This window comes from Triticum urartu, chromosome 7A (genome assembly GCF_056163025.1).
Source record: "Triticum urartu cultivar PI428250 chromosome 7A, HENAU_Tu73, whole genome shotgun sequence".
NCBI lineage: Eukaryota > Viridiplantae > Streptophyta > Magnoliopsida > Poales > Poaceae > Triticum > Triticum urartu.
Window position 1 is genome coordinate 721,854,131 of NC_141879.1, and position 15,502 is coordinate 721,869,632.

The 15,502-nt window shown below is 40.1% G+C and overlaps 1 protein-coding gene across 2 annotated transcripts; it reads left to right on the forward strand.

Annotated features, from left to right (window-relative positions):
* Positions 1–1,142: 1,142 nt before the first annotated feature.
* LOC125525881 (dual specificity protein phosphatase PHS1-like) lies at positions 1,143–6,814 on the forward strand. Of its 2 annotated transcripts, XM_087536674.1 has the most exons (10): positions 1,143–1,390; positions 1,481–1,593; positions 2,261–2,483; positions 2,822–2,998; positions 3,078–3,238; positions 3,348–4,353; positions 5,026–5,172; positions 5,250–5,477; positions 5,626–5,783; positions 6,304–6,814. In XM_087536674.1, the coding sequence occupies exons 1-10, from the start codon at positions 1,343–1,345 to the stop codon at positions 6,608–6,610; spliced, it is 2,568 nt and encodes an 855-aa protein (XP_087392800.1). In that variant the 5' UTR covers positions 1,143–1,342; the 3' UTR covers positions 6,611–6,814. The 2 variants fall into 2 exon arrangements, with proteins under 2 accessions (XP_087392800.1, XP_048546845.2); XM_048690888.2 differs by lacking the exon at positions 5,626–5,783 and having other exon boundaries at positions 6,304–6,520.
* The last annotated feature ends 8,688 nt before the right edge of the window (positions 6,815–15,502 follow it).

A 15,502-nucleotide genomic window follows, 5' to 3' on the forward strand; every position in this document is an offset into this window, starting at 1 on the left:
GTAGCAAAGGCCATCAACTAATCCAGATAAGAAATACATGCTATTCTATATAGATATGGAGAGTAGCTAGCAAGCATGGGCCATCAAGGATATGGAAACACCAACGAACAAAGTCATATTGAATATTCGATAAGTTCTATAGCACAAGTGTTATGTAGGTAACCAGCAAAGTGGAGGTTAAAAATGCACGACACACTATTAGATTTAGCATAAGCAAAATAATTTCAATGATATAACTTACAAATGTGTAATTAGCATTTAGCAATATTTTATGTGGTTAACTATGCTAGCTACATAACAAGAAAAAGTTATACTCGTGGATACTATAGTATGATAAAATAGGTTAGCCAAATAAAACAGTTTACTATAAGTTTGCGCCATGTATGCCATATAGAACACCATCCTTCCAACATCATTCCGATCCAAATGAAAGGATGCTTGAGAAAGGGTTTCAACACCATATCAAAAGTGAAAGTAGAAAAGTAAAAACAAAGAAACAAATTTCCAATTCTGGAGCTACAAATCATGAGAGCCTAAACATACTTGGGTCATCTTCTTTACGTTTGAATGCTGATTTTTGTTTTTTTTTTCAGACTCTTCAGTTAGGACATTAATTTTAAGCTCGACACCCAACGGAATGATCAAGTGTTGGGACCTTACAATGTCTGAGGTTTTATACAATCATCAGCAGCAACTGAATATTGAGTGTAACACTTCGTAATAAAATCTTAATGAGAAAACACACAATTGCCCAATAAGTGGATTACGTGGATTACTCTAATGAATTGAATGCGTGCATGGTGATTTATCATGAGCCATTCGGAAAGTGAAGCATGAAGAAAATTTAAAACATTGCCTATTGCCATCCAATTATTTATCCTCAAGTATGGATCCATAACAGAGAAGAGGGTCCCACAAAAAACAGAGAAAAGGGAGGAGGGTCGCGTGTTTCCGGTAAGAAGATGCAAGCGCATGAGGCGGAGGTGACAAGACACCTCACTCAGCATGTTGTCCTTAACTTACTTGTGTATCATTGAAGACATCATCCGAGAGGGAGAATAAAATGGCAATGCACATGCATGTCCTCTTTGCAAATAGCATGGATGGCTTGCATGCGCCTTATCACGGATGGCCGAAAAGAATTGAGACAAACATGGATGGCCTGCATGGGCATTCACTCGTGCGGAAGTTCTCTTGGAGAATAGCATTTTTGCCCTTCTTCCCCCATCCCCTTGCCTTTGATTGGTCACAAACTTCACCAATCCATGACCCGGCCAAACTTGACGAGATTATCTGAAGAACTCGATTTTCACTTTCCATTTGTCCACATTTTCCTGTACGAATGGAAGAGGGAATAGAGTCGAGATCCTTCTCCCGCACATCCTCCTCCGTAAGTGCATCGCCCCAACCAAAAAATATTTCTTTGGTTCTGGGCCCTGTTCTTGGCGGCAAAGAGCTAGATTGATCTGATTTATTGCAGAGTGGATTCGAGGAATGGGTAGCGTCAATGAGGAAGCGCACCGGGAGGATGTCCTCATTATCCCAGTCGCCACAACCGAAGTCGGGCATTTTGGCTATCGAATCCTCAATGAGGTAGGAGAATTAGTTATGTCGCTTGTGGGATCTATTACTTAATTGTAGTATGTACCATGTCTGATCCATAATTCATAAGGATCATATTTTTTGTGATTCCTGTTGAGATATGAATCAGGTACCGTAATTAATTGGCTTAGTTTTGTGTGATATGCTTGGTTACATTATTATTATTTGTGAGTGGTTTGGTTCCGGGCTACCTATACCCTGAGACTATGCTTCCGTTATAATCTTTGATCAACATGACATGCTTTCAGGAGGTTCTTTTTGTTCTATGAAACATTCGATGTGATGTGATGGTCATTCTCTGTCTGCAAGTGTGTATCACTATCACTTGAACTTGGTCCGTGTGTTACCGCTATTTCCCAAACGTTTTATGTTCGGCCTCCTATTAGCTGAGAGATGCACAGTGTTCCTTGGTAATCTTGAGAATTGATAAAAACTACAAATGTAGTGGGTGGAGTAAAGTTGAACGCCCTATGTTGAAACATTCACGAAAAATCAAATGAACAATCATGTAAAAGTAGTGTAGGCATACCTGACCAGATGGTTACTCTAATTTTATTCATATGGTTAAAACAATATCGAGCAAGGGCATGAATTTGCTCCTTTCATGGGATAAGTTTCCCAACCAAGTTATTAATGTTGTATATTTTCTATATTGCAGTCCAGATGTGCTAGAAATCGTAGACTCTAGTAGCGATGTAATCGACTCTGGCCCATGTGATTATTTGCCAAAAACAAGCCTCTGGGAAAGGCTTGGGAGTGTTTCTATGATGGACATAGAGTCAAGTAACTTCTGCTGGACCTCTCTTTCTTCATTGCACCATACGAAACATAGTACTACAAGTTCGGAACCCACCGATGATGATATTAATAGAAGTTTTGAGGTTCGTATTTTCCTTTTTACTTATCCATCTTCCTGTAAATTGTCTTCCCTGTTGTTGGTAAGATTCTAACTGGTAAACTTGATTGTTATCCTAGATATACCACTTCTCTCATCAAATTTCATCTCAGTGGTCACCGAGTAGAGATTTGTTACTTTCTTTTTCTGCCTACCACAATGTACTGATACAGTAAGAATCATATGAACTATGCTAAAGCTCACAACACCTCCGCAAAAAGCTAACATCAATATCTCTCACAAGGATTCCACTTCATACTGGAAAATATAGTTTATTAGCCATGGCTCTAGTTTCCTTCTAATAGCCTGTACCATTCTGCACAGGTGACTGTAAATTCTGGAGGAGTTGTATTCATTGCATTATTCAAAACATCTAAAAATGGTGAAGTTCCTTCCAAGGAAGCTGCAGCAGTCATTAAAATAGCACCATCAAGGATGGCCACACAGTCAGAACGGTTCGGGTATGAACTGGCTAAATGGCTTGGCGTAAGGACCCCTCAAGTAAGTACTCACTTTCTTGTAGTAGGAATTCATGCTAACCACATAATTATTATAGTGTGAACTCTCTTGACCAATGCAGGGCAGAGTGATTCATAGCTCCTCATGTGAATGGCAACAAATAAAGGATGCAGTAGAGAATGCTCGACATGAAGCAATAGCTGTTGGTGATGAACTTCAGGAGATGATTTGCACTGAGATGCTAGAAGCTCTCGAACTAAGCCGATGTCTATTCCTGATGAAGTATTAACTCCAAGTTACCAGTAATGTGCCTGACAATATGGTACATAGTTATTTTTGAAAAAATATGGTACATAGTTAACATGAAGGAAATTGCAATGTTGTTTTGCAGTTATGTACACGGATCCCCTCTACTAGAGAGCACAACACCATTTGATTCCCCGGAGTTTGCTGAAAAAACTGCTGAAGCTTTAGGTAGGATCTTGATCCTGGACCTCATTCTGAGAAATGAGGATAGGCTGCGGTGTCGGCCCCTTGGTTGGCGTGGAAACTATGCAAATTTACTTGTTGCCTACAAAGAAGCTTATGCAAACCTTGATTCATTGGATGATGTTCATGATTCTGCCATCATCCGTTACAAGCCAGAGATAATCAAAAGCCCTAAGAAACAGAAGGAGAGAAGATCCCTTTCAATAAGCGGCAGTGTCGGCTCAGATATCTCAGAGCTTTTGCAAGACTCTTATGATCAAATTGAGCCTGAGATTTCTAGCTTTCATATTGTAGCCATTGATTCGGGTGTACCACGAAGACCACCCGCCAGTAAACGAACGAAAGATCAAGAGAGCTATCCGAGACTGGTGGAACTAACACTAAACAACCTGGACTATTCTTCGAACCTCTTGTTTGAGGTTTCCATTGGAAAACTTGGTACCCCTGGACCCGAAGAATATGACATGTCATCTGATTATAGCTATCATTCTCCTCTGTCTGAGAGTGATATGGTAGCAATAGTTAATTCCTTCCGAGGAGGTTTTCGTAGTGCTCTGAGGGACCTTCAACGGTTCCACATTTTCCTGCTCACACTTTATCAGAAGCTAGATGCTCTATTGAAAATTTTCTTTAATCTTATGTATAAAGGTTCAAATGAATCTGACAAGGAAGATGCAGGTCATTCTGATTCACCATTGTGTCGTGTAGAGGCACATACTGATCTGAGTGATTCCGAAGTTCCACGACATATGCGTAGGCCTTCCCGTACCTTATCCCGTGATAGTTTTGACCTGTCATCTCCTATTTGTCGAGAGAGCTTTATGACCAAGAATTGGAAAGCAAATGGAGATGCATCCCGTGGTCTACGATTGACGATGAAGCTCAAGGAATTTAACAAGTATGCCAAGGTTAACATCTTTGAAGTGCTCATGGAAAACTTATTGATTTTTAACAGATTATACACTATAATCTAGTTGGTATCTATTTGTTTTGCACTATTTGAATGCTTGGCTGAAATGATATAATATACCATAAGGTTAGCAAATTACTTGTACAAAACCAAATAACCATCTAGATAAAAAATTAACAATAAATATCGTAGGTTTGTATCTCGATAACTATTTCTCTGTGTGAATGCTTTGATGGTGTGTTATCTCCATCATTTATAAATAGTCACCTTGATTTCTCACCCAACCTAAGGTTTGAGGCATGTCCTTCCTGTGGTTCTCAGTTGTTCAAATTTCTTAAATAAACCTGCAACAATTGATAGTGCATGTAGGTTGAGTTTTATTTTTGATAGACTTGTGTCTTGATGCATTGATAGAAAGAGGAGTTTTTACAAGTCCTAAGAACGGCAACACCCAATGATTACAACATGTCACCTCTAATCGTTAGGCACATTCGGCTCCAGAGGCAAAGCTACTAGACCCCTCCCGCATGTCGGTGCCCATTTCCTAGTCCCTGACTTGATCGTGTCGAGGAGGCGAGCTAGGATAAGTTGCATTGTCAAAGATGGTTGTGTTGTGATGCTTATAGATGCACCATTGCCCGGTTGTATTCACTTAATACTATGTTTGCAGGTAGACAGTGAGTTAAACAAAGAAATAGAACAATGGAATGACATGCTCAGGACTGATGTTGTAAAATTGTGTCATGACAACAATTTTAACACAGGCTTCTTTGAAGGGATAGATAATAGTGTTGCTGTTGATGCTTATGAGTTGAAGGTGATCCTATTCTACCTAGCCTACCTGGCAACAAACTATCTATTGTAGCAACTAAGCATATGAATTTCTGTTTTCAGGTCCGTCTTGAGCACCTTCTTGAGAGGATATCATTGATTTCTGATGCTGCAAGTACAGAACGTCCTTCTCAGATCACAGATCACATGTATATTGGTGGTGTTCTAGCTGCTCGGTCGACATACACACTTCAACACCTTGGCATCACCCATGTATTGTGCTTGTGTGCGAATGAAATTGGACAGTTGGAATCTCAGAAGCCTTGCCTTTTTGACTATCGAAACTTCTCAGTAAGTACATATGACAATTTTGTGAATAAACTTTGGAAGATCATTTACATGCAACAAATGGCTGAACTCCACTTTACAGCTTTCTCGGCCATAATAAGGAACTAATTTTCTTGCTTCCTTTGGGACACTTTGTGTTTCTTTTCTACAGATAAATGATGATGAAAATGCGGAAATCACTGATGTCTTCCAAGATGCATGTGATTTCATTGATTTTGTTGAGCACCTACGCGGCAAAGTTCTAGTGCATTGTTTTGAAGGAAAAAGTCGAAGTGCAACTGTTGTTCTTGCTTACCTAATGCTTAGAAAGTAAGAGTGCATAATAAATGTTTTTATTTCCAGTTACCGATGAGGCATTAGACTACCCATAGTGGGGAATAACTTAGACTAGTAACATTCATATCTTACTAGTCTATGTTACTACCTTTATAGTGGGGAGTAACATATGTGGGATGTCATACAACCCTTCATTTATTAAGTTATAGACTCATCCTGTCTTGATATGCGTGATGTTACCGATAGTATGAGTAACTAGCTATGTTACTCAATTCATCTCTCTCCTCATTAAATCATTGCCACATAAGCAAATTTGCTGAGTTAGACTCGATGTTACTGCTGAAGTTACTCCTACTATGGACAGTCTTATATATCAATATCCGGTTAAGAAATTGATGAAAACCATCAATGACCAAATTATTCTTAACATAATCAATACAAGCTTTGCTTGGGATACAAATATGTGTGAAACATCATACGAATGATAGTGTCTCAAATTTCAGTTTACTACTCTGTTGGTTTCACTGACTTAATTTCTTTCATGTTTGTTTAGAAATTGTACTCTTCTAGAAGCATGGAACATGCTGAAGAAGGTGCACCGACGTGCGCACCCCAATGACGGATTTGCCAAGGTCTTGCTGGATCTTGACAAGAAGCTGCACGGTAAAACCTCCATGGAGTGGCAGCACAAGAGGCCTGCAATGAAAGTGTGCCCCATTTGTGGTAAGAATGCTGGCCTCAGCAGTAGCTCACTCAAGCTGCACCTACAGAAGGCGCACCGAAAGATATCGTCGGGAAGCGTAGACTCGGCAATGTCCTTGGAGATACAAAAGGCGATAGAGGCATTGAAGACAGGGTGAAGTCGATAGCCCCAACGGAGAAGAAGGGTTTGGATGGGTTTTCTCATAGCAAACTGCACATACATACATCTATACCCTAACTTTTGATTCATGCACCACACATCTAGAAAACTCTTGTTGTACATTATAATGATATCAAGTTTCTGATTGTTATTATTGCATAATTCTCAACGTATAATACTTGTTCAAATAGCATGAGTTTTTCCTCAGAAAACTGCAAGAGCTTAATCTTTTTTAGTGAAGTAGCAACTTATTTTAGCCATATTTTCTAGAAATTTTGAAACATATTCGGGATATCCTACATATTATTTAGGATTACAATATACTAGAGGCAATAGAAGATTCACTTCGTCTTCGGGTTACAACCCGCCTAAACACATCAACGGGTGTAGATCTCTACATAGCCCACGTGCCTGCGGATGTTATATGACCAGTTCGCCCAATGAAATATGTCGCAAAAAGAATATGACTAGGTGGGGATTCGAACTAGCGGACACCTCTCGCTGATAGCCAATGTAACTAACAAGTGCTTGTGACTATTTAGGCGGCGTAACATTGAAAGAAGCTAAGAGCAGCAACAAATCGTGAAAACAAAGTTGAAACATTTTTCTGAAAAAAGGGATCATTTCTTAGAACGCAAATATTTTGGAAAATTTGTGGAAAAAATAAATTCGTACATTTTTTTGAAACTCTTGAACTTCTTTTCAAATTTGATCATTTCTGAAACACGGATATTTATTGAAACACGAACAAATTTCATAAAATATGAGGTACATTAGCAAACATTTTCATTTAAAACACAACTATTTTCTAAACTTTGAACATTTTCCAAAAACATGAAGATTTTTTGGAAAAAATGAACAATTTTCGAAAACAACAAGTAATGTAGAAAACTTTCTTTCAAAAAGCAAACCTTTTTTGGAAATTCTAAAAAAATTGAAAATACAAAAAAAAACTTAACTTCCCGAACAATTATTAAAACACTAACATTTTCAATTTTGAACAAATTTTGGAACAAGAACATAAATTTAAAGTTTAAAAAAATCAATATGCGAACAAAATTTTGGAAACATGAACAGGTTTTGTAAAATTGAAAAAAAATCTTTTTGAAAAATTGGATATATGAAAAAATAAAGCAGACAAATAAACTTGAAAGATAAATTAATGGGAAATAAAAATGAAAAAGGAAGAAAAGAAAAACGAAAAAAGAAACAGAAAATAAAGAAAAACTACAAAATAAAAAACCAAAAACCTGCAAAATCTGCAAGGTAGGCAAACTATTTTTACAACATTAATGCAAAAAATTTGAGGAAAACTTCACGAATAGGTAGCATTTTTCTTAATCCTAAAAAATAAATTAATGCAAAACAATTGAGAAAAAATTCACGAATAGGTAGACTTTTCTTTACAAAATCTATAAAAAAATTAAAACAAAAAAGGTGTAACGCCCTCGATGCGGCTATATCTCCCACGTCTCGAAGCACGACTTAGAGGCATAACCGCATTGAAAGCAATGTCATAAGTGAGGTAATCTTCGCAAACAACCCATGTACATAAATAAAGGGGAAAGGTACATAGTTGGCTTACACTCGCCACGTCACACAAATACATAAATAAGTCATTACATTCATCCAATACACTCAAGGTCCGACTACGGAACCAAAATAAAGATCAACCCCCAAATGCGACAAAGTCCCCGATCGCTCCAACTGGGCACCACTACTGATCATCTGGGAAAGACACGTAGTAACGCCGAGAGTCTTCATCAAACTCCCACTTGAGCTCGGTCATATCATTTGGAACGGTATCATCGGTCTCTGCATCTGGTTTTGCAAGTAATCTGTGAGTCACGGGGACTCAGCAATCTCACACCCTCGCGATCAAGACTATTTAAGCTTATAGGTAAGGTAAAGGTATGATGTGGAGCTGCAGCAAGCGACTAGCATATATGGTGGCTAACATATTCGTAAAAGAGAGCGAGAAGAGAAGGCAAAGGCACAAGCGACAAACTATGATCAAGAAGTAAACCTAGAACAACCTACGTCAAGCATTACTCCAACACCGTGTTCACTTCCCGGACTCCCCCGAGAAAAGACCCTCACGGTTACACACGCGGTTGATGCATTTTAATTTAGTTAAGTTTCAGGTTATCTACAACCGGACATTAACAAATTCCCATCTGCCCATAACCGCGGGCACAGCTTTTGAAAGTTCAAATCCCTGCAGGGGAGTCCCAATTTAGCCCATCACAAGCTCTCACGGTCAACGAAGGATATTCCTTCTCCCAAGACAATCCGATCAGACTCGGCATCCCGGTTACAAGACATCCTCGACAATGGTAAAACTAAACCAGCAAAGCCACCCGAATGTGCCGACAAATCCCGATAGAAGTTGCACATATCTCGTTCTCAGGGCACACCGGATTGTCCAAGGTTCCGGTAGGCCAGCCCAGAGTTGCCCCTGGTGGCCACCGGCAGCTGACAGGTTGGACCAACACTCACAGGAGCACTGGCCCGGGGGTTTAAATAAAGATGACCCTTGAGTCCGCGGAACCCAAGGGAAAAATAGGCTAGGTGGCGAATGGTAAAGCCAACATTGCGCCATGCTGGAAGAGTTTTATTCAAGGCGAACTGTCAAGGGGTTCCCATTATAATCCAACCGTGTAAGGAACGCAAAATCCGGGAACATAACACCGATATGACGGAAACTAGGGCGGCAAGAGTGGAACAAAACACCAGGCATAAGGCCGAGCCTTCCACCCTTTACCAAGTATATAGGTACATTAAGATAAACAAGATAATATTGTGATATCCCAACAATAAACATGTTCCAACAAGGAACGATCTCCAATCTTCACATGCAACTAGCAACGCTATAAGAGGGGCTGAGCAAAGCGGTAACATAGTCAAACAACGGTTTGCTAGGACATGGTGGGTTAGAGGTTTGACATGGCAATATGGGAGGCATGATAGGCAAGTGATAGGCATCGTAGCATAGGCATAGCAAAAGAGTGAGCATCTAGCAAGCAAAGATAGAAGTGATTTCGAGGGTATGGTCATCTTGCCTGCAAAGTTCTCAGAGTTGCCTTGATCCTCGTAAGTGTACTCAACGGGCTCCTCGTTCATGTACTCGTCTCCCGGCTCTACCCAAACAAGAACAACAAGCAAAAGGGAACACAATCAACCACGTGCAATGCTCAAGCAACATGATGCAAACATGGTATGATATGCGGGATGCGATATGTGATGCATATGCATGATTTGCAAATGAATGATAGAACCTGGCCTTAACGTGGAAATTCAAGAGTGCCACTGGAAAGGGGAGTTGATTTCGGTCGAAATCGACATAAAGATCACCGGAATCGGATGCACGGTTTGGAAATGGCAAGCAAAACAAATATGGCACCGGTCTGCGATAAACAGCAAGTAGCCATCTAAATGCATCAAAAACAACATGCTACAGCACTCCAACATGACAACAAAATACATGAAAGGGATCCACTCATGATGCTTGACAAAAGATGAACACTGAGCTACGGCTAAATCACTCATTAACAGGTTCAAACAAGCATGGCAAAAGTGCAAAAGATAACAGGTTTCAGACTTTGTGAAATTAACAGCATGTCAGGAATTTAACATCAGGAAGCAATGTTTAGAGCATGATAACTACATGCTACAGGAACATATCATGGCAAAGCAAGTCATGGCATGAAGCTACTCAAAGCATATAACAAAAGTCCCTTAGTGACCATGAGCCAAAAGGGATCAGAAAATACAATTGCAAGCATGTGAACATAGCAAAAACATAAACATATTCAGACTAAGTGAAAAACTGGAGCATGCAAACAGATTAACAAGTAGGCATGTTTACGAGCTCGATGCACTCACTACAGAGCATTGCATGACAAACTAAGCATGCATCCATCAAGAAGACATAGCATAGAAGCTAGACATGGCAAGAACAACAACATAGCATGCACGGATCACAAGCAACAACCTCGGCAAAATCGCTAAACATGTTGACAATCTGCCAGGAACATTTTATAGCAAAAGTAGAGCTCGATTGACTCAAGCTAGGTTGCTTCATAAATGCAAACAAAGACATGGATGGATAGAGTGCCATAATATTAACAAACGTCCTTACTGATCATCCTCAAAAGAGGCACGGATCACTAGGAAACAACATGAACATATGGCATAAAAACAATATCAGGACAAGGACTTAGTGAAATTCTAAGTCCCTGAAAACAGCATCATTGAGTAAGCTACTATGCATGCTTGTTCTAGTCACCACAAAGATCACAAAAATACATGGCATACACCCCTATAAATATGGAATGGCATTCATCAAAACACATGTAGAACTCGGGATCATAGCATGCACACATTAATCATGGCAAAAATGACAAAAAACTATTTGCTGAAACAGATCTGACATAATCATCACATAGCCCTCTTCCAATAGCATTTCGGGCATCAAGATGAGCTCAAATGAAAATGATGCAATGAGATGAAATGATGTACTCGTCGAGACGAACATTTTGATATGCTACATGCACGAATCGGAGCTACGGATGCAGAGTTATGGCATGTCAAAGATTGCATAAAAATTAGGGTTCGGAGGGAAAAGTCAACCGAGGCAAACGGATCTGGATCTGGATCTCGCAGCACGCGAACCGAGGCGGCCAGAACAGTGCTCGCCCAAGTGCTTGCCGGCGTCGTCGAGCGGAGGTGGCCAGAGGGAGCTGCGGGGACGAGGTTGGCCGGTGGTGGCGCGGCTCGCCGGCGGCGTGGCGGAGACGAGGGCGGCCGGTGGTGGCGCCGCGAGGTCCGGCCGGCGAGGGTCGGTGCGGTGGTGGCTGGCAATGGCGCCGCGGTGGCCGGTGCGTTCTCCGGGCGGCGGCGCGAGGAAGGTAGGCGGCGGCGGCGGGCGCGGGACGCGGCCCGGCTGCGCGGCGAGGAGAGCCCGGCTCGGGCCGAGCAGGCCGGCGGCGGGGAAGCTCCCGACGCGACACGTGGCATGGTGCCACTGGTGCGGGGCGGCGGCGCGGTGCATTCAGACACGTCCGGCGCCGGCGGACATTGTCCAGCGCGCGGAGGACGAAGGGGGCTAGGGTTTCGGGGAAGGGATCCGAAAATTCGGGGAAGGACCTATTTATAGGGGTAGGAGGAGCTAGGAAGCTCCAAATGAGGTGCGGTTTGTGGCCACGCGATCATGATCGAACACTCTAGATGAAGTAAGGGGTTTAGGTGGGTTTTGGGCCACTTTGGAAGGGTGTTGGGCTGCAACACACACGAGGACTTTTCGGTCCCTCGGTTAACTGTTGGAGTATCAAACGAAGTCCAAATAGTACGAAACTTGACAGGCGGTTTACCAGTAGTAAACCAAGGCCGCACGACAAGTCTCGGTCCAATCCAAAAAAGTTTAACCCCCACACACGAAAAGAGGTAGAAAGGACCACCGGAGGAGATAGGAGCGCCGGAATGCAAAACTGACAACGGGGAAAATGCTCGGATGCATGAGTCGGACACGTATGCAAATGCAATGCACATGATGACATGATATGAGATGCATGACAAAGACAACAACACACAGAGACAAAAACCCGACAACGATGAAATAAAATAACTTAGTGCCGGAAACGGCAAGAGTTGGAATACAATTAAGGTAAATTACATCCGGGGTGTTACAAAAGGAGATGAACCTTTTTCAAATTCGCGAGTGCTTTGGTCGGCCGAAAGTGCCTGACGGGAGCAATGTCGTTGCCTGGTTGGGCCAAGGCCTAACCTTTTTTTTAATTTTGTTGTTCTCTTTTTTCTTTTTTTCTTAATTCAATTTTATCCTTTTGATGTATTATTATTTTTTAAATATGTTGGAAAATTTGAAATATTCTTTGGAATACTAACAAACGTTCTTGTCATAAAATATTGTTTTCAATTTTAACAAATATTGGTCATACAAGGCCAGAGAAAATTGGGACCATTTGATGGATTACGGAAAAAAACGTGTTCTCAAACGTAGCCTCCTAGCCTATCCAGACACCCTACCTTGAATATGGTTTTTTTTCTGAACATTCTTGAAATGGCCACAACTTTTCCCACCACGTGAGAATGTTCGTGGTAAGCATCAATGCCAGGTCTGAACGACTTCCAACACCGTATGCAAGTTGTGTCACGTCTGACCATTTATCGGCCATTTTTCACTGAGAAAACTTTAAAAAATGCAAGAATTATCAAAAACTCAAACAACTGACATGGTGTCTTGAGGTGATCATATAAGTTGATGCAAAGAAATTGGGGTCATTTGACAATGCCGAAAAAACTGGCTCTCATACGGACCCTTCTAGGCTACCCGAACATCATCAGTTTAACATGGTCTATTTTTAAACATGTGTGAAATGACCTCATCTTTTGCCAGCAGGTGGGCATGCCCATGGTAGGCATCCATGCCAGGTTTGAACGATTTCCTGTACCGTATGCAAGTTGCGTCACATCTAGCCATTTTTCATTGAGAAAACTCCAGAAAATGTGAAAAGCCTTGAAAAGTCAAAAAAATTGGCATGGTGCCTTGAATTGGTCATATAAACTCATGGAAAAATCCTGGGGTCATTTGACGATGCCAAAAGAACCGGCTCTCATACGGACCCTTCTGGCCTACCAGAACATCCTTTGTTTAACATGGTCTTATTTTTAACATGCATAAAATGACTTCAACTTTTGCTAGCAGATGGGCATGCCCATGGTAGGCATCCATGCCAGGTTTGAATGATTTTTTACACCGTATGCAGGTTGTGTCACGTCCGGATATTTATCGGCCATTTCTCACCGAGGAAACTCCAAAAAATACAAAATATGTTGAAAAGTCAAATAATTTGGCATGGTGCATTGAATTGGTCATATAATCTTATGGAAGAAATTAGGGTCATTTCAAAATGCCGAAAAAATGGGCTCTCATACGGATCCTTCTGGCCTACCCGAACACCCTCTATTTAACATGGTCTATTTCTGGACATCCATGAAGTGACTCCAACTTTTTTCCAGAAAATGGGCAAGCCCATGGTAGGGATCTATGCAAGGTTTGAATGATTTTCGACACTGTATGCAAGTTGTATCACATCCAACCATTTATTGTCAATTTTCCATCGAGAAAACTCCAGGAAATGCAAAAATTGTTGGAAAGTCAAACAATTTCACAAGGTGCCTTGGATTGGTCATATTAGCTAATGGAAAAAACTAGGGTCATTTGACAATGCCAAAAAACGAGCTCTCATACGGACCCTTGTGGCCTTCCCGAACACCCTCTATTAAACATGATCTATTTTTGGACATGCATGAAAAAAAACCTATTTTTTACTATAGGTGGCACACCCATAGTAGGAATGCATGCTAGGCTTGAACGAGTTTCAACACAGTAGGCATGTTGCGTCATGTCCCACCATTTATTGGCCATTTTTCACCGAGAAAAGTCCAGAAAATGCAGATTTGTTGAAACCCAAAACAACATGGCATGATGACCTGAATTGATCATATAAGCCCATGAAAAAAAATTGGGGTCATTTGACGACGCAAAAAAGGGGGCTCTCATACGGACCCTTCCGGCCTACACGAACACCTGCTGTTGAACATGAGCTATTTTCGAACATGCATGAAATGGCTCAAAAATTTGCCAGCAGGTGGGCATGCCCATGGTAAGCATATGTGCCAGGCTTGAGTGATTTTCAACAAAGTATGCAAGTTGTGTCACGTCCTTCCATTTATCAGCCATTTGTCACCCACAAAACTCTAGAAAATACAAAATTTATCAAAACCAAAACAACTTGGCATGGTGCCTTGAATTAATGTTTCTTACAAGCCCATGAAAAAAATTGGGTTATTTGATGATAAACAACATGCTGTCAAACGGAGCCTTCTAGCCTATCCGGACGTCCTATGTCGAAAATGATGTTTCTTTGGACATTCTTGAAATGACTCCAACTTTTGCGAGTAGGGGGGCATGCCCATGATAGACATCCATAATTTAAAAAGTTACTTAAAACTTTTATTTTAAGTTTAAAAAAACTAATAAATACAAAGGGATTAAATTGAAAATAATTGACGATTTTTAAGAATTTAATAAATAATTAAAGTAACAAATAATTTAAACCAGAATTTAAAACTGTTATTTTGGTATTCCAATCATTGTTTTAATATTTTTAATAGGTTTCAAAAATTACAAAAATAGAAAGATTAATTAACGAAAAAAAGAGAAAAATATATAGAAAGGAAAAAATAAGCAAAACACAGAAAAGCAGGTGATTGAGCTTGTTTCAAACCACGCGACCGACTGAGAACCGCTTTGGGCCGGGCCATTTCGACAGATAGCAGAGCAACTACCCATCTGGTAGTTTTTTTGGGGTGACTTAAAAATAAATCTGGCAGTTTTTATTTTATCTGATTTGTTTTTTCATTTAATTTTTGGTTTTCATTTTTCATTATCTTTTTAATTTAATTTTTTCTGTTTCTTTTAAATTGTGTTTTGGATTTCCCTTTTTCGTTTCTATTTTTCATTTCAATTTTTTACCTTTGAAAATATGTTTGGAAATTTAAAATTAAACCACATATTAAAAAAGTTTTTTAGGATTTTAAATATGTTAGTTTTTAAAAAATCATAAGTTCAAGAAATGTACGGGATTTTAAAAAAATGTTCTTGTCCTCTAAAAATTGTTCAGAATTTAAGAAATATCGTGTTTCAATTTTTCTCAAAACTGGAAAATACTCGCAGTGTCAAAAAATGTTTGGGAATTTCAGGAAAAACGTTTGCTTTTTCATAAAATTGTGCACAATTTCAGAAAATATTCAATTTTTAAAAATTGTTCAATATTTCGAAAAAATAGTTGTGTTTTCACTTTTTTCA

What these genes read in the sequence shown, in the direction of transcription:
- LOC125525881 (XM_087536674.1), top strand. Translation starts at nt 1,343, where the DNA reads ATGGAAGAGGGAATAGAGTCGAGATCCTTCTCCCGCACATCCTCCTCC. An exon ending in AATTTAACAAGTATGCCAAG is followed by an intron (nt 4,354 to 5,025) that starts GTTAACATCTTT and finishes CTATGTTTGCAG; the next exon opens with GTAGACAGTGAGTTAAACAA. An exon ending in TTGATGCTTATGAGTTGAAG is followed by an intron (nt 5,173 to 5,249) that starts GTGATCCTATTC and finishes TTCTGTTTTCAG; the next exon opens with GTCCGTCTTGAGCACCTTCT.